This window comes from Dama dama, chromosome 20, assembly GCF_033118175.1.
Source record: "Dama dama isolate Ldn47 chromosome 20, ASM3311817v1, whole genome shotgun sequence".
Taxonomy (NCBI): domain Eukaryota; kingdom Metazoa; phylum Chordata; class Mammalia; order Artiodactyla; family Cervidae; genus Dama; species Dama dama.
The window spans coordinates 2,550,352-2,567,098 of record NC_083700.1 but is presented as its reverse complement, the minus strand read 5'-3'; the positions used below and the strand labels follow the sequence as shown (position 1 = coordinate 2,567,098).

Below are 16,747 nucleotides of genomic sequence, written 5' to 3'. Positions count from 1 at the left end.
TCTTACATAAGGTGATATTGGTATTGTCTGGAGACACAGATTTTGTAGCACAAAGTGAGGGTGGCCCTTGGCAACACATCTGTGTCTCTTAAAGTGGGTTTCCACTAATATCCAAAGAGTTAAAAGTGACCAGAATGAAGAAGAAATATTTGACAACATATCAATTTAATGGAGATCCAAAACATTCAAAATAAACAACCAGAACTCAACATTGCTGGGAGAGGTGAGACTTGCCACAGGATAGATTTCTTGGGTCTCATTATGAAACCTCTACATATAGAACCATGTCCTGTCCTCACAGCCTTCCTGGAATAAGTTGGAGTCTCCAACAAACTACAGTGCCTTTGTAAGCTCACCTCTAGTCTGTGATGAAAAAAATCAATATAAGTGAAGCATCCAAGTTTAGAAGCATTGGGCAACAGAAATGGTGTCAGTTGGTCCCTCATTTGGACCTCACATTTACGGCTCTTCTTCTCCTTCTCTGTTTCCTCCCTACCCCACCTCTGGTGTCTTTCTGCCTGGTACAACTCATTTCACTTCTGCCCCTCCATACAATCCTTTCCTCATCCTTGTCCTTTGGTGGGCTGTGGCTATGTGTGTCTTGAGCCCTGTGCTAAGTTGTAAGGCTTCTCTCTGTGTTCCCAGTCTCTCCCAGATTCACTTTGCCCAGCTTAATCCTCCCTTCTTCTCTGCAGCTTAGTCCTTGTTTCTTCTTGCCGGCGTCTCCATGCAGCAATGATGGCTTCATCATCCATTTCCTCCTCCTCCTCCCTGTCAGTGCTTCTCCAATACCGGGACCGCCGCCCTGAAGCAAACCTCCCTTCTTCTCTCTTTTCCATCCTCTCTTTCTCTCCCTCCTCTTCAGATCTCATGAAACTCTGGGTGAATTTCCTCTTGGCTCCAAATTCAGAAAAGTCTGACTTGGATGACTCTTCCACATCTTCCCAGTCCCTGGATCTGGCCCCATTTGGATGCCGTGGTTCTGGGGACTCTTCTCCTTCAGAGGGCTCGGGGGTCCGGCGGAAAAAGTAGGGCTCTGGGCTTTCCTCTCGGGAGCTTGAGGTCTCACTAAACATGGACCTGGAGAATGTGTGCATCTCTCTGCCTTCCCTGGTGGAGGAAGCAGAGAACCGTGAAGTGCTTTTTACCGAGTTGCTGTTGGTCTCGTGGTAGGAGGAGGTGTCCTGTTCCTCTAATCGGGATTTGGAGAACTTGTAACTGGAAGACTTAGACTCTGTCTCCCGAAGCAGAGAAGATCTGGTGTACTTTTCCCTGGAGCTTCCAGACCAATCACTTTGGGGAGGAGATTTTTCCTCTGTCCTGAGGCCACTGAGCCACTTATTAATACTGTTATCCATCTCTCTGCCAGCTCTGCTGCCGCTTCCATAGCCATCAGAGACAGCCAGGGAGGAGAAGGTGTCTGTTTCGGGTTTCTGGGAATTACTGCGGGAAGAATACCGGAAGCTCCCTATGGCGCTGTCAGTGTCCTCATCCCTATCACCCACGTCATCATCTTCATCCTCATCTTCCTTGACCTTCTTCTTCTTGAAAAGGGAGCTGCGTTTGTTGTCGGAGGCCAGCTTCTCCATTTTGTACTCGGACATCTTCTCCCTCAGCTCTGTTTGCATCTCCTTCTCCTTCCGGCCAAGCTCCTTTAGATCAATATTGTCAGCAAAGAGGCTATAGATAGGCTTGCTGGTCCCCTTCACTTTGCTCCCAGCACCTTCAGCTCTTGTGCTACTCATGGTATGGGAGGACAACACAGACTGGGTCTCAGAGCTGGGTCTTGCCTGGCTTGGAGGCAGCAGGCAGCCCCCCAGGGAGGAACTGCTCTGTCCACTGAGCATGGAGCCTTGGTCATCTCCTAGGCAGCTGCCTGCTGGTGCCACCTTCATGCTTACAACGGATGGTGGGCGGGACGACAACAGCATTTCATTTTGCTTCTGGGCAAGAGTTTCACTGACTACGTTGGCAATCCAGTTCTGTATGCTGGCAATGGAAATTGCGTCTCCAGGCCCCACATGCAGGTTAGGTAGAGGTGTGGTGGGGGTGGAAGCCAAGCATCTGCCTACTTTGCTCAGGGCCTGAGAGGGAAGGGAGCTTTGGCTCTGGGTGCTGAGCACTGATGCTGTGTCCCCATCAGCGCTGACTGAGGGGGCTGCTGGCCAGAATGCAGACAGGGGGATGCTCCCACTGGCAGCTGAGCTGTCTGCCTCCCAGCTCCCCATGGACTGGCTCTCCTCCAGGGTCTGCCTGCTTCTCTCCAGCAGCTCCAGCCTCCGCTGCCTCTTCTTGAGCAAGGCCAGGTCCTCTCCCTTGCTGAGCTCCACCACCTCCTCCTTGTTCTCACTGCCCACCTTCTTCTGGTGTTTCAGCTTCCAGGCCTGGTAGGCAGACAGATTGACATCAGAGAGGCTTTTCTTCTCTCCCTCCACCTCCTCCGCACCTTGCTCACTGCTGCCATCTCCTGCCTCTGAGTCCTTCTTGTGAAATCCAAATTGGATTCTCTTGATCTTCCACCTTTCCAGGGCAGTGAGTTTGTCCTTGTTTCTGCTGCAGAAGTTATAGAAGGAGCTGGCCTCAGAGGCCACACTCTCCTCGTCATCCTCCCGCACCCTGCTCCCCACCTCCGAGCTGGCATCCACCTCCTCTCTCTTGTTCCTGGAGTGGTACTTCCGGGAAGCCTCCTTCTCAATCTCCTGCAGCCTCTGGTTCCACATGTCCCAGGTGCTCTCCGTGGACACGGAGTCAGAGCGGCGTCTCCCGCCTCGGTTCTGGCTGCTCATCTCCAGCTGCTGCTTCAGGACCCGGATGTCATGGCTGCTCACACTCTCGGAGGTGCTGCTTTCGCTCAGCGTGTGCCTCCTTCTTCTCCTCACGAAGGAGCCGCCATCGCTCTCCTCCTCCTCCGCCTCCTCCCTACCCCACCTCCGGTGCCCTTCTGCCTGGTACCTCTCATTTCGGCTCTGCCACTCCCAGATGATTCGCTCCACATCGTCATCTTCGGGCTCCTCACCTTGACGAGAGGAGGCCGAGAACCTGCCGTCCTCGCCCTGCGGGACCTTGCCCGTGGGGAGGCTCTGCCCCCTTTTCCACGCCTCGCAGAGCTTCTCCTCCTCCTCCTCACGGATGCGGGAGAGGGGCTTGGAGGCCTGGCTGGCCCTCCCCAAGGAGGAGCCACTCAGGTGACTGGCAGCGTCGTCCTCCTCCTCCACGGTGAGGGTGCGCACTCTGGCCGCCGCAGTGCTCCCGGCGTCCTCGTCCTCCTCCGCCGCCTCCTCCCCCCACTCCCTGCTGAAGTCCTCTTCTCGCTCCTCCATCAGCTTCTCGTTGAGCTCCCGGAGCTGCTTCAGGAAGCCGTCGTTGGGGTAGATGGCCCGCTTCTTGCGCACAGTCATCAAGGCCTCCAGGACGGCCATGTTGTGGAAGATCATCAGGTAGGCTACTACCAGCACGGCCGAGCGGCTGATGCCCATTTCACTGCTGACCAGGACTTTCCCTGAGAAGAAAACACAGCAGGTGGTGATGTAACAGCAATAGTTGGGCTGTCTTTGTTTTTTTTTTTTTTTAAGTTTAGGTGTGCTGGATTTAGTATGTTTCCTTTGCCTCTCATATTCATCCACGCTCAAGTCACATTAGGGACAAGCACCATTGTCCCCATATTACAGAAGTCAGACAGAGCAGTGAGGCTACCCTGTGCTTGTGGAAACATTTTCTGAGCATGTGCAAGGACTGGGGAGTGGGTGGGAAACAAAGGCTCTAACGGCTGTCCCCACTTTTGAAACACCGAGCCCACTTCTGCGCTGTGCTTAGTCGCTCAGTCGTGTGCCCAGCTGTTTGCAGCCCCTCTGACTGTAGCCCGCCAGGCTCCTCTGCCCATGGGGATTCTCCAGGCAAGAAGACTGGAGTGGATTGCCAGGAGTGCATTTCTGCTTTCCACCAACCTGAGCATCAGAAGGAGGAAAAATAAAAGAATAGGGATAATGGGGAAGAAAGGAGAAAACGAACAAGGCTAAGATGAATGAATCAGAAAGTAGAATCTCAGTGTTGGAAATGACCACAAGTCATTTGAGAATTCCCTTTACAACATCCTTGATTCTGGACAATCCATCTTTCAGAATCTGCCAGATAGTTCCAGTGACAGAGAGCTCAGTATCTTGGACAGAGAGAATACAAACACATCTCTCACTCCATATTTACGTCATTCTAATTTTCTGAAAATTCTTTTCCATGTTAGGGCAAAGAATAACTCTCTGTAACAGGCATTCAGTATTCCTACTGTGACATACTAGGGTAAATAATAAACCTATGAATTAGGTCTTTAATACAAAAATTTTAAAGAAAATCACTATTATATTCACTGAAGTTTTTTTTTTTTTTTTTCCTTTTCCTGTCTAGTCTGGATCTTTCAGTCATCAGACAAACACCTTTCCATGTTTCATTACTATATGATATACTCTCTTCAGGTCAAACTTGGATTTATTAGCTTTATTCCTAAGGAATTTGTGTCAGTGTGGAACAAGATATTTCAGGTTTGGAATGACCCATATGGAGTAGAGTGGGCCCCTCATTACTCTTGTTCTAGGTACTGGGCCTTCACTGATGCCAGCTGAGCTTGCAATGTGGGTGGATATGTCATACATGAACTCAAATTATTGTTTATATCAACTGAAACCTGTAAAGCCTTCTAAAACTGCTATTAAGTCATGTCTCTCTTTTCTTGTAGCATTCTTAAAGCATAAGAATAGTTGTACAAATTCCTATGAATGCTTTTGGTAAATATAGCCTGTTCTTACAGCCTAACAGAAGCTTTTCCAAGTCTCAACTTTACCATTCAATACATTAGTGATTCCCCAACCTCCCCCTCTACCTTGCCTCCTTCATAAAAATGATAAACATGCCTTCCATGCCTTCATTCTAATAACTGTTTAAAATGCACATTGGGATCACTAGAGATCTCCTTCCAGGCTGTCATCAATCTGTTTGCCAGCAGTCTTCAGGGATATTTATTAAATCATTCAGGACTCCTATCTTACAATATGGGATGGGGGTGACTTTTATTATTATATCTTTGTACCAGTTAAGGCCATGTCTTTGTCTTATAGCAGGTCAGAGACCCAGGCAAGACTTGAGGGGACCTGAGATCCAATAATGCTGAAAGGCCAATTACCAAAGGCCAGCAGTTACTAGGGGTAGGTAAGCAAGCCACTAAAGAATTAAGGCCTTACAAATAGCTGAGAAAAGAAGTGAAAGGCAAAGGAGGAAATGAAAGATATAACCATCTGAATGCAAAATGCCAAAGAATAGCAAGGAGACATAAGAAAGCCTTCTTAAGTGAACAAAGGAAAAGAAACAGAGGAAAATAATAGAATGGGAAAGACTAGAGGTCTCTTCAAGAAAATTAGAGATACCAAGGGAACATTTCATTTAAAGATGGGCACAAAAAAGGACAGAAATGGTATGAACCTAACAGAAGCAGAAGATATTAAGAACAGGTGGTAAGAATACAGAGAAGAACTGTACAAAAAAGGTCTTAATGACCCAGATAATCACAATGGTGTGGTCACTCAACCAGAGCCAAACATCCTGGAGTAGAGTGTGAAGTCAAGTGAGCCTTAGAAAGCATTACTAAGAACAAAGCTAGAGGAGGTGATGGAATTCCAGTTGAGCTATTTCAAATCCTAAAATAGGATGGTGCTGTTAAGTGGTGCATGCAATATGTCAGCAAATTTGGAAAACTCAGCAGTGGCCACAGGACTAGAAAAGAACAGTTTTCATTCCAATCCCAAAGAAGGTCAGTGCCAGAGGATGTTCAAACTACTGCACAGTTATACTCATTTCACATGCTAGCGAGGTAATGCTCAAAAATCCTTCAAGCTAGGCTTCAATGGGTCATGGTGGAGAGTTCTGACAAAATGTGGTCCACTGGAGAAAGGAATGGCAAACCACTTCACTATTCTTTCCTTGAGAACCCCATGAAGAGTATGAAAAGGCAAAAAGATAGGACACTGAAAAATGAACTCCCCAGGTTAGTAGGTGCCCAATATGCTACTGGAGGTCAGTGGAGAAATAATTCCAGGAGAATGAAGAGATGGAGCTGAAGCAAAAACAACACCCAGTTGTGGTTGTAACTGGTGATGGAAGTAAAGTCCAATGCTGCAAGGAGCAATATTGAATAGGAACCTGGAATGTTAGGTCCATGAATCAAGGCAAATTGGAAGTGGTCAAACAGGAGGTGGCAAGAGTGAACATTGACATTTTAGGAATCAGTGAACTAAAATGGACTGGGGAATTTAACTCAGATGACCATTATATCTACTACTGTGGGAAAGAATCCCTTAGAAGAAATGGAGTAGCCACCATAGTTAACAAAAGAGCCCAAAATACAGTACTTAGATGCAATCTCAGAAACGAAAGAATGATCTCTGTTCATTTCCAAGGCAAACCACTCAATATCACAGTAATCCAAGTCTATGCTCCAACCAGGAATGCTGAAGAAGCTGAAGTTGAATGGTTCTATGAAGACCTATAAGACCTTCTAGAACTAACACTCAAAAAAGATGTCCTTTTCATTATAGGGGACTGGAATGCAAAAGTAGGAAGTTAAGCAACACCTGGAGTAACAGACAAATTTGGCCTTGGGGTACATAATGAAGCAGGGCAAAGGCTAATAGAGTTTTGCCAAGGGAACACACTGGTCATAGCAAACACTCTCTTCCAACGACACTAGAGAAGACTCTACACATGGACATCACCAGATGGTCAACCCCAAAATCAGATTGATTATGTTCTTTGCAGCCAAAGATGGAGAAGTTCTATAAAGTCAGCAAAAACAAGACTGGGAGCTGACTGTGGCACAGACCATGAATTCCTTATTGCCAGATTCAGACTTAAGTTGAAGAAAGTAGGGAAAACCATTAACTATTCAGGTATGACCTAAACCAAATCCCTTATGATTATACAGTGGAAGTGACAGATTCAAGGGATCAGGTCTGATAGACAGAGTGCCTATGGATGGAGGTTAGTGACATTGCACAGGAGATAGGGATCAAGACCATTCCCAAGGAAAAGAAATGCAAAAAGGCAAAATGCTTGTCTGAGGAGGTGTTACAAGTAACTGTGAATAGAAGAGAATCAAAAGGCAAAGGAGAAAAGAAAAGATATACCCATTCAAATGCAGAGTTCCAAAGAATAGCAAGGAGAGATAAGAAAGCTTTCCTCAGCAATCAAGGCAAAGAAATAGAGGAAAACAATAGAATAGGAAAGCCTAGAGATCTCTTCAAGAAAATTAGAGATCCTAAGGGAATATTTCATGCAAAAATGGGCACAATAAAGGACAGAAATGGTATGAACCTAACAGAAGCAGAAGATATTCAGAAGAGGTGGCAAGAATACACAGAAGAACTGTACAAAAAAGATCTTCATGACCCAGATAATCACGATGGTGTGATCATTCACTCACCCAGAGTCAGACATGCTGGAAAGCGAAGTCAACTGAGCCTTAGAAAGCATCACTACGAACAAAGCTAGTGGAGGTGATGGAATTCCAGTTGAGCTATTTCAAATCCTGAAAGATGATGCTGTGAAAGTGCTGCACTCAATGTGCCAGCAAATTTGGAAAACTCAGCAGTGGCCACAGGACTGGAAAAGGTCAGTTTTCATTCCAATCCCAAAGAAAGCCAATGCTAAAGAATGCTCAAACTACCACACAGTTGCACTCATCTCACACACTAGTAAAGGAATGCTCAAAATTCTCCAAGCCAGGCTTCAACAGTATGTGAACTGTGAACTTCCAGTAGTTCAAGCTGGATTTAGAAAAGGCAGAGGAACCAGAGATCAAATTGCCAACATCTGCTGGGTCATCAAAAAAGCAAGAGAATTCCAGAAAAACATCTATTTCTGCTTTATTGAGTATGCCAAAGCCTTTGACTGTGTGGATCACAATAAACTGTGGAAAATTCTGAAAGAGACGGGAATACCAGACCACTTTACCTGCTTCTTGAGAAATCTGTATGCAGGTCAGGAAGCAACAGTTAGAACCAGACATGGAACAACAGACTGGTTCCAAATCAGGAAAGGAGTATGTCAAGGCTGTATATGTCAAGGCTGTATATTCACCCTGCTTATTTAACTTATATGCAGAGTACATCATGAGAAACACTGGGCTGGATGAAGCACAAGCTGGAATCAAGATTGCCAGGAGAAATATCAATAACCTCAGATATGCAGCTGACACCACCTTTAAGGCAGAAAGCAAAGAAGAACTAAAGAGCCTCTTGATGAAAGTGAAAAAAGAGAGTGAAAAACTTGGCTTAAAACTCAACATTCAGAAAACTAAGATCATGGCATCTGGTCCCATCACTTCATGAAAAATAGATGGGGAAACAGTGGAAACAGTGACAGACCTTATTTTGGGGGGGCTCCAAAATCACTGCAGATGGTGACTGTAGCCATGAGATTAAAAGACACTTACTCCTTGGAGGAAAAGTTATGACCACATATCAAAAAGCAGAGACATTACTTTGGCAAAAAGGTCTGGCTAGTCAAAGCTATGGTTTTTCCAGTAGTCATGTATAGATGTGAGAGTTGGACTGTGAAGAAAGCTGAGCACCAAAAAATTGATGGTTTTGAACTGTGTTGTTGGAGAAGACTCTTGAGAGTCCCTTGGACTGCAAGGAGATCCAACCAGTCCATCCTAAAGGAGATCAGTCCTGGGTGTTCACTGGAAGGACTGATGCTGAAGCTGAAACTCCAATACTTTGGCCACCTCATATGAAGAGTTGACTCATCGGAAAAGACCCTGATGCTAGGAGGGATTGGGGGCAGGAGGAGAAGGGGACAACAGAGGATGAGATGGCTGGATGGCATCACCGACTCAATGAACATGAGTTTGAGTAAACTCCGGGAGTTGGTGATGGACAGGAAGGCCTGGTGTGCTGCGATTCATGGGGTCGCAAAGAGTCGGACACGACTGAGCGACTGAACTGAACTGAACTGAAGTCTGTGACTGTGTTGTTGTTCCGTCACTCAGTCATGTCCAACTCTTTGTGATCCCATGAACTGTAGCACATCAGGCTTCCCTTTTCCTCACCATTTCCTCAAGCTTGGTCAAACTCATGTCCATCGAATCAGTGATGCCATCCAACTGTCTTGTCCTCTCTTGTTCCCTTCTCCTCCTGCCTTTAACCTTTCCTAGCAACAGTGTCTTTTCCAAGGAGTCAGCTCTTCATATCAACTGTGGAAAATTCTTAAAAAGATGGGAATATCAGACCACCTTACCTGTCTCCTGACAAACCTGTATGTAGGTCAAGAAGCAACAGTTAGAAACAGACATGGAACAACTAACTGGTTCCAAATTGGGAAAGGAGTATGTCAAGGCTGTATATTGCTACCCTGTTTATTTAGCTTATATGCAGAGTACATCATACAAAATGCTGGGCTGGATGAAACACAAGTTGGAATCAGGATTGCTGGGGAGAAATACCAGTAACCTCAGACGTGCAGATGACCATCCTAATGGCAGCAACTGAAGAGGAACTAAAGAGCATCTTAATGAAGGTGAAAGAAGAGAGTGAAAAAGCTGGCTTAAAACTCAACATTCAAACAACTAAGATCGTGGCATTAGGTCCCATCACTTCATGACAAATAGATGAGGGAAAAATGTAAACAGAGACAGACTTTATTTTCTTGGGCTCCAAAATCATTGTAGATGGTGACTACAGCCATGAAATTAAAGCTTGCTCCTTGGAAAGAAAGCTATGATGAATCTAGACAGCATACTAAAAAGCAGAGACATTGCTTTGCCGATAAAGGCCCATGTAGTCAAAGCTATGTTTTTTCCAGTAGTCATGTATGGATGAGAGTTGGACCATAGAGAAGACTGAGTGCTGAAGAATTGAAGCTTTTCAACTGTGGTGCTGGAGAAGACTCTTGAGAGTCCCTTGGACTGCAACGGAATCAAACCAGTCAATCCTAAAGGCAATCAACCCTGAATATTCATTGGAAGGACTGATGCTGAAGCTAAAGCTCCAATACTTTGGCCACCTGATGCAAAGAGCCATTGGTAAAGAACCTGATGTTGGGAAAGACTGAAAGCAAAAGGAGAAGGGGGCAGTAGAGGATGAGATGGTTAGATAGCATGACCAACTCAATGATCATGAATTTGAGTGAACTCTGGGAAATAGTAAAGGACAGAGGAGCCTGGCTGTGCTGCAGTTCATGGGGTTGCAGAGTCAGAGAAGACTGAGCCACTGAACTGAACTCAAAGAATCAAGGCCACTAAAAAAGCATCCATAGATTCAATGTCTTATCCCCTTCCTCTTCCAGCTCAGGGCTCAGCTGTCACATTTAACTGGCGAACCAGGCAACGGTTGACTACTGTGAGTACTGAAGACTCACTCCATTTCTTTAGACATGGTTACCGCTGCTGCTGCTGCTGCTAAGTCACTTCAGTTGTGTCCGACTCTGTGCGACCCCATAGACGGCAGCCCACTAGGCTCCCCCGTCCCTGGGATTCTCCAGGCAAGAATACTGGAGTGGGTTGCCATTTCCTTCTCCAATGCATGAAAGTGAAAAGTGAAGGTGAAGTCGCTCAGTCATGTCTGACTCTTCCTGATCCCATGGACTGCAGTCCACCAGGCTCCTCCATCCATGAGATTTTCCAGGCAAGAGTACTGGAGCGGGGTGCCATTGCCTTCTCCGGGACATGGTTACTAGGCCAGCTCAATTCAAGACACATCAGGACACAAACTGATAGGCTTCTTCAAAAGGGCATCAAATATTGAATACAATTAGACTCAGTCTGGTAGAGGCTAGGTTGCCATCCATGCTTTGTCATAATATGCTCCTTGCACCTGGGATTCCTCTGAGGAGCCTCAGGGGCTGCCTCAGGGATGAGGGAAAGGCTGGGTGGGTCAGACTCAGAGGTCCCTGCCCAATTCACCCAGAGCAGCAAAAGGATTTTCTATTTTCTTAGGCCACACTAAGGTATAGTTTGTGCCTGATATAAACTTCAGGGGGTGCCTTTCATTTTGAAGTGAAAGTAGATTTGTTTGGGTTGTGATGAAAACTCTCCAGCAGTAAAATGGCTTGAGGAAGGAAGTCTTTTCCAAATTTGAAGTCGTCATTTTGATCAATAGGAGGGCTGATTTTGGGGGTGTTGGGGCTCAGTCTTGAAGTAGAAATTACTAGACAGTCAGGGTAGAACTCTAAGACCTTGGTCTTGTTTTCAGTAAGCATCCTGCTCCATTGTCCTGAATTCCTTGAATGTGTCTTTAGTCTGATAAATTATCAGCACTCAGATCCAGTAATTAACTTCTTTTCCATATGCTTGAGGGAAAAACAACTGGTGATCATTAATCCATGGTAAAATGGTCAGAGGGCATGAAAAAGGCTGGTGACTTAATCCAAGAATCAAGAGAAGCCATAAAGATGTCAAGTATCTTGACCTTTAAATTGATTGGTTAGAAATAATGTGATTTAAGGAAGGATATAAAAACTGCAGTAAGTCCCACCTTGGGGTGAGCTCTTTACCCCCTCTCAGGGTCTATGCTGAGAGCTTTGTACTTTCCTCCTCTTTAATAAATTCTATTCTCTTGAGTGTTTGCATGTTCACTTATTCCATTCTTTTGCTCTGCAGGCAAGAACTCGGATTCCTGTCTCAGTCTGTCTAGATGTGCTTAAAAATTTGAAGAGTACTGCTAGTGGAGAGAGCCCTGGACTTGAGTAAGGCTGAGTTCAACTTCTCTCACATGATCAGTATGCCTTTATATGGAGGGTTTTGTGTTGTATCCTCTCAGTTCACAATCCTCTTTTTTCCTCAGAACTTTCTTCCCTCTCTGCATTCCAGGAAAATGAAAAGTACTTGCCCAGAAGTCAACCCTCCTTGTCACTGTGGATAGAATTCAGGGTAGACAAAGGACCAGAGTCTGACAACTTCTCTCTCCAGGGAATGTGGAAATGGAACTGAGGAAGAAAATTAGCAGTTATTGCCAGGCCTGTGGAGGGCCATGCTCTCGAAGTAGAGAGAGAAAGAGAAAATGGAACCAAGAGTCCTGAGGTTGTCCAGTCCTTGTTCCAGACCATCCTGAGGCCACATTCCTGTCTCTGGATTTCTTCTTGTCTTGTTATAGTTAATGCCTTTGCTGCTTGTTAAGTAGTTTGAGATGGTTTCCACTTACTAGCAACCAAGGGGATCTTAATTATTACATGGTTTCAGTCATTTAGGGGCTTCCCTGATAGCTCAGTTGGTAAAGAATCCACCTGCAATGCAGGAGACCGCAGTTGGACTCCTGGGTCGGGAAGATCCACTGGAGAAGGGATAGGCTACTGAATCCAATATTCTGGCCTAGAGAATTCCATGGACTGTATAGTCCATGGGATTGCAAACAGTCGGAGATGACTGAGTGACTTTCACTTTCAGTCACATAAGCTTCCATGAGTGGGGATTTCCCCATCTGTAAAAGGTAAATAACATGTTCTCAAGGGGTCACTGTGATTATTAGGTAAAATGCCCAGTGCCAGGTGTATATTTCCTTTTCCTCCTGGTCCTAGAGTGGAGAAAATTACAGAAACTAAGGCCCAGGAGGTTAATTTCAGGTCTGTTGGGAGGTAGGAACTACCCACAAAAGCAACAACCACTGTAAAGGATATTGGCCTTCCCCTGTCTCGCAGGGGTGCTGAGACAAGGGAGTGGGAGGCTGAAGTTCACGGCAGCAAAGGGAAGAGGAGATGGTCTGCAGGATACACGGGCCGAGCCGGAGACGGGACCGCCTGGCTGGCCCACGGTCTGGGCCGGCTCCAGCTGAGCTGCCACACTGGCCTGGGGCTGGATGCGCCGCAGTGGGTGGGGCTGGGGAGCCGGGCGTAGGGAACCAGCCCTGGAGTGGGTGCTGCTGCCTCTCCTTCCCCGTGACGGGACACTTCCCTGCCCCAGCCACAGCAGCTCCTGGACGTCCACACACCACCCTCGGGCAGCTTCTTGAGATTCTGGGCATACGTTTCCACTGTGCGAACTGCCTCTCTCACCCGGGATGCTGCGTGAGTCTGTGCTCCCCTGGCTCTGCCAAGAAGTTGGCGGATAGCACCGGGGAAAAGCAGCGGAAGAAATCCCCTCTCTCACAGACACCAGGCAGACATGCCCAAGTCTATTTTAGTCAGAAGAAATACGTTCTTAAAAATAGGGTTGTTTTTTTTAAGTATTGAAAAGAGGAGAAAATCATTTTATATAGATATATAATTTATCTATACATATATATAACACATGAATTATTTAATAAAAATATACATACATAAAAATATTTTCCCTCTCTCTGCCTCTTGCTGACCCTGTCTGTCTGCCTCTGGCTCTCTCTCTATGTACACATATACATGTATATGTGCTGTTGCTCAGTCACTAAGTCACGTAGGGCTCAGCCTCATGGACTGCAGCACAGCCAGGCTCCTCTGTCCTTCACTGTCTCCCAGAGTTTGCTCACATTCATGTGCATTGAGTTGGCCATGCTGTCTAACCATCTCATCCTCTGCTGGCTGCTTCTTTTGCTTTCAGGCTTTCCCAGCATCAGGGTCTTTTCCAGTGAGTCAGCTCTTCAAATCAGGTGGCCAGAGTATTGGAGTTTCAGCTTCAGCATCTGTCCTTCCAGTGAGTATTCAGAGTTGACTTCCTTTAGGATGGACTGGTGGGACTTCCTTGCAGTCCAAGGACTCTCAAGAGTCTTTCCCAACACCACAATTCAAAAGCATCAGTTCTTTGGTGCTCAGTCTTCTCTATGGTCCAACTCTCACATCCATGCATGACTACTGGAAAAACCATAGCTTTGACTATATAGACCTTTATCAGCAAAGCAATGTCTCTGTTTTCTAGATTTATCATAGCTTTCCTTCCAAGGATCAAGCAACTTTTAATTTCATGGCTACAGTCACTGTCTCCAGTGATTTTGGAGCCCCCCCAAAAATAAAATCTGTCACTGTTTCTACTTTTCCCCTTCTATTTGCCATGAAGTGATGGGGCCGGATGCCATGATCTTAGTTGTTTGAATGTTGAGCTTCAAGCCAGCTTTTTCACTCTTCCCTTTCACTTTCGTCAAGAGACTCTTTAGTTCCTCTTCACTTTCTGCTATTAGAGTGGTATCATATGCATATGTGAGGTTGTTGATATTTCTCCCAGCAATCTTGATTCCAGCCTGTGCTTCATCCAGCCCAGCATTTTCCATGATGTACTCTGTAGAGAAGTTAAATAAGCAGGGTGACAGGATACAGCCTTGACGAACTCCTTTCCCAATTTGGAACCAGTCGGTTGTTCCATGTCTGGTTCTAACTTGCTTCTTGACCTACATATGGGTTTCTCAGGAGATAGGTAAGGTGGTCTGGTATTCCCATCCCTTAAAGAATTTTCCGCAGTTTGTTGTGACCCACACAAAAAGTTTAGCATAGGCAATGAAGCGGAAGTAGATGTTTTGCTGAAATTCCCTTGCTTTCTCTATGATCCAACAAATGTTGACAATTTGATCTCTGGTTTCTCTGCCTTTTCAAAACCGAGCTTGTTTGGAGGTTCAAAATTTGAGGTCTTTAGTTCATGTATTGCTGATGTCTAGTTTGAAGGATTTTGAGCATAACCTTACTAGGTAGTTTAAACATTCTTTGCTATTGCCCTTCTTTGGGATTGGAATGAAAACTGATCTTTTCCAATTGTGTGGCCACTGTTGAGTTTTACAAATTTGCTGACATATTGAGTGTAGCACTTTAACAGCATTATCCTATTTTAGGATTTAAAATAGCTTAGTTGGAATTCCATCATCTCCTCTAGCTTTGTTCATAGTACTTATTCCTAAGGTCCACTTGACTTCACACTCTACTCCAAGATGTCTGGTTCTACGAGAGTAACCACACCATTGTGATTATCTGGGTCATTAAGACCTTTTTGTACAGTTCTTCTGTGTATTCTTGCCACCTCTTCTTAATATCTTCTGCCTCTGTTAGGTCCTTACTGTTTATGTCCTTTTCTTTTAAATTTCTTTTTTTATTGAAGGATAATTGCTTTACAGAATTTTGTTGTTTTCTGTCAAACCTTGACATGAATCAGCCATTGGTTTACATATATCCCCTCCCTTTTGAACCTCCCTCCCATCTCCCTCCCCATCCCACCCCTCTAGGTTGGTACAGAGACCCTGTCTGACTTTCCTGAGCCATATAGCAAATTCCCGTTGGCTGTCTCTTTTACATATGGTGATGTAAGTTTCCATGTTACTCTTTCCATACATCTCACCCTCTCCCTCCCTCTCCCCATGTCCATAAGTCTATTCTCTGTTTCTCAATTGCTGCCCTGTAAATAAATTCTTCAGTATAACTTTTCTAGATTCCTTAATATTCATTAGAATATGACATTTATCTTTCTCTTTTTGACTCACTTCATTCTGTATAATAGGTTCTAGGTTCATCTACCTCATCAGAACTGAGTCAAATGCATTCCTTTTTATGGCTGAGTAATAGTCCATTGTGTATATGTACCACAACTTCTTTATCCATTCATCTGTTGATGGACATCTAGGTTGCTTGCATGTAACAGTGTATTAGTGCTGTAATGAGTAATGCGATACATGTGTCTCTTTCACTTTTGGTTTCCTAGGAGTGGGATTGCTGGGTCATATGGTGGTTTTATTCCTAGATTTTTAAGGAATCTCCACACTGTCTTCCACCAACAGTGCAAGAACATTCCGTTTTCTCCACACCCTCTCCAGCATTTATTGTTTGTAGACTTTTTGATGATGGCCATTCTGTCCAGTGTGAGGTGATATCTCATTGTAGTTTTGATTTGCATTTCTCTAATAATGAGCAATGTTGAGCATCTTTTCATGTATTTGTTAGCCATCTGTATGTCTTCTTTGGAGAAATGTCTGTTAAAGTCTTTTCCCCACTTTTTGATTGGGTTGTTTGTTTTTCTGGCATTGAGTTGTATGAGCTGCTTGTATATTTTGGAAATTAATCCTTTGTCAGTTGTTTCATTTGCTATTATTTTCTCAAATTCTGGGGGTTGTCTTTTCATCTTGCTTATAGTTTCCTTTGCTGTGCAAAAGCTTTTAAGCTTAATCAGGTCCCACCTGTTTTCTTTTGCTTTTATTTCCATTACTCTAGAATGTGGGTCATAGAGGATCTTGCTTTGATTTATTTCATGTTCTGCCTATGTTTTCCTCTAAGACTTTTATAGTTTCTGGTCTTACATTTAGGTCTTTAATCCATTTTATCTTTGTGTATGGTATTAGGAAGTGTTCTAATTTCATGCTTTTACATGTAGCTGTCCACTTTCCCCAGCACCATTTATTGAAGAGGCTGTCTTTGCCCCATTGTATATTCTTGTCTCCTTTGTCAAAAATAAGATACCCATAGGAGCATAGGTTTAGTTTTGGGCTTTCTGTCTTGTTCCATTGGTCTATATTTCTGTTTCTGTGCCAGTACCATACTGTCTTGATGACTGTAGCTTTGTAGTATAATCTGAAGTCAGGAAGGTTGATTCCTCCAGCTCCATTCTGCTTTCTCAGGACTGCTTTGGCTATTCAGGGATTTTTGTGTTTCCATATGAATTGTGAAATTTTTTGTTCTAGTTCTGTGAAGAATGCCATTGGTAATTTGATAGGGATCACATTGAATATGTAGATTGCAGTTTGGTAGAGTAGTCATTTTCACAATATCGATTCTTCCTACCCAGGAACATGGAATATCTCTCCGTCTGTTTATGTCATCTTTGATTTTTTTT

General features: G+C 44.7%; 1 protein-coding gene across 2 annotated transcripts in view; it reads right to left on the bottom strand.

The window, feature by feature from the left end:
- Positions 1-221: 221 nt before the first annotated feature.
- Positions 222-16,747, bottom strand: part of STYXL2 (serine/threonine/tyrosine interacting like 2) — a 61,956-nt gene continuing 45,430 nt past the window's right edge. For both annotated transcript variants that reach the window (XM_061119783.1, XM_061119781.1), the window contains exon 6: positions 222-3,499. In XM_061119783.1, coding sequence (XP_060975766.1) covers positions 672-3,499 — 2,828 coding nt within the window. In that variant the 3' untranslated portion in view covers positions 222-671. The remainder of the gene's footprint in view (positions 3,500-16,747) is intronic.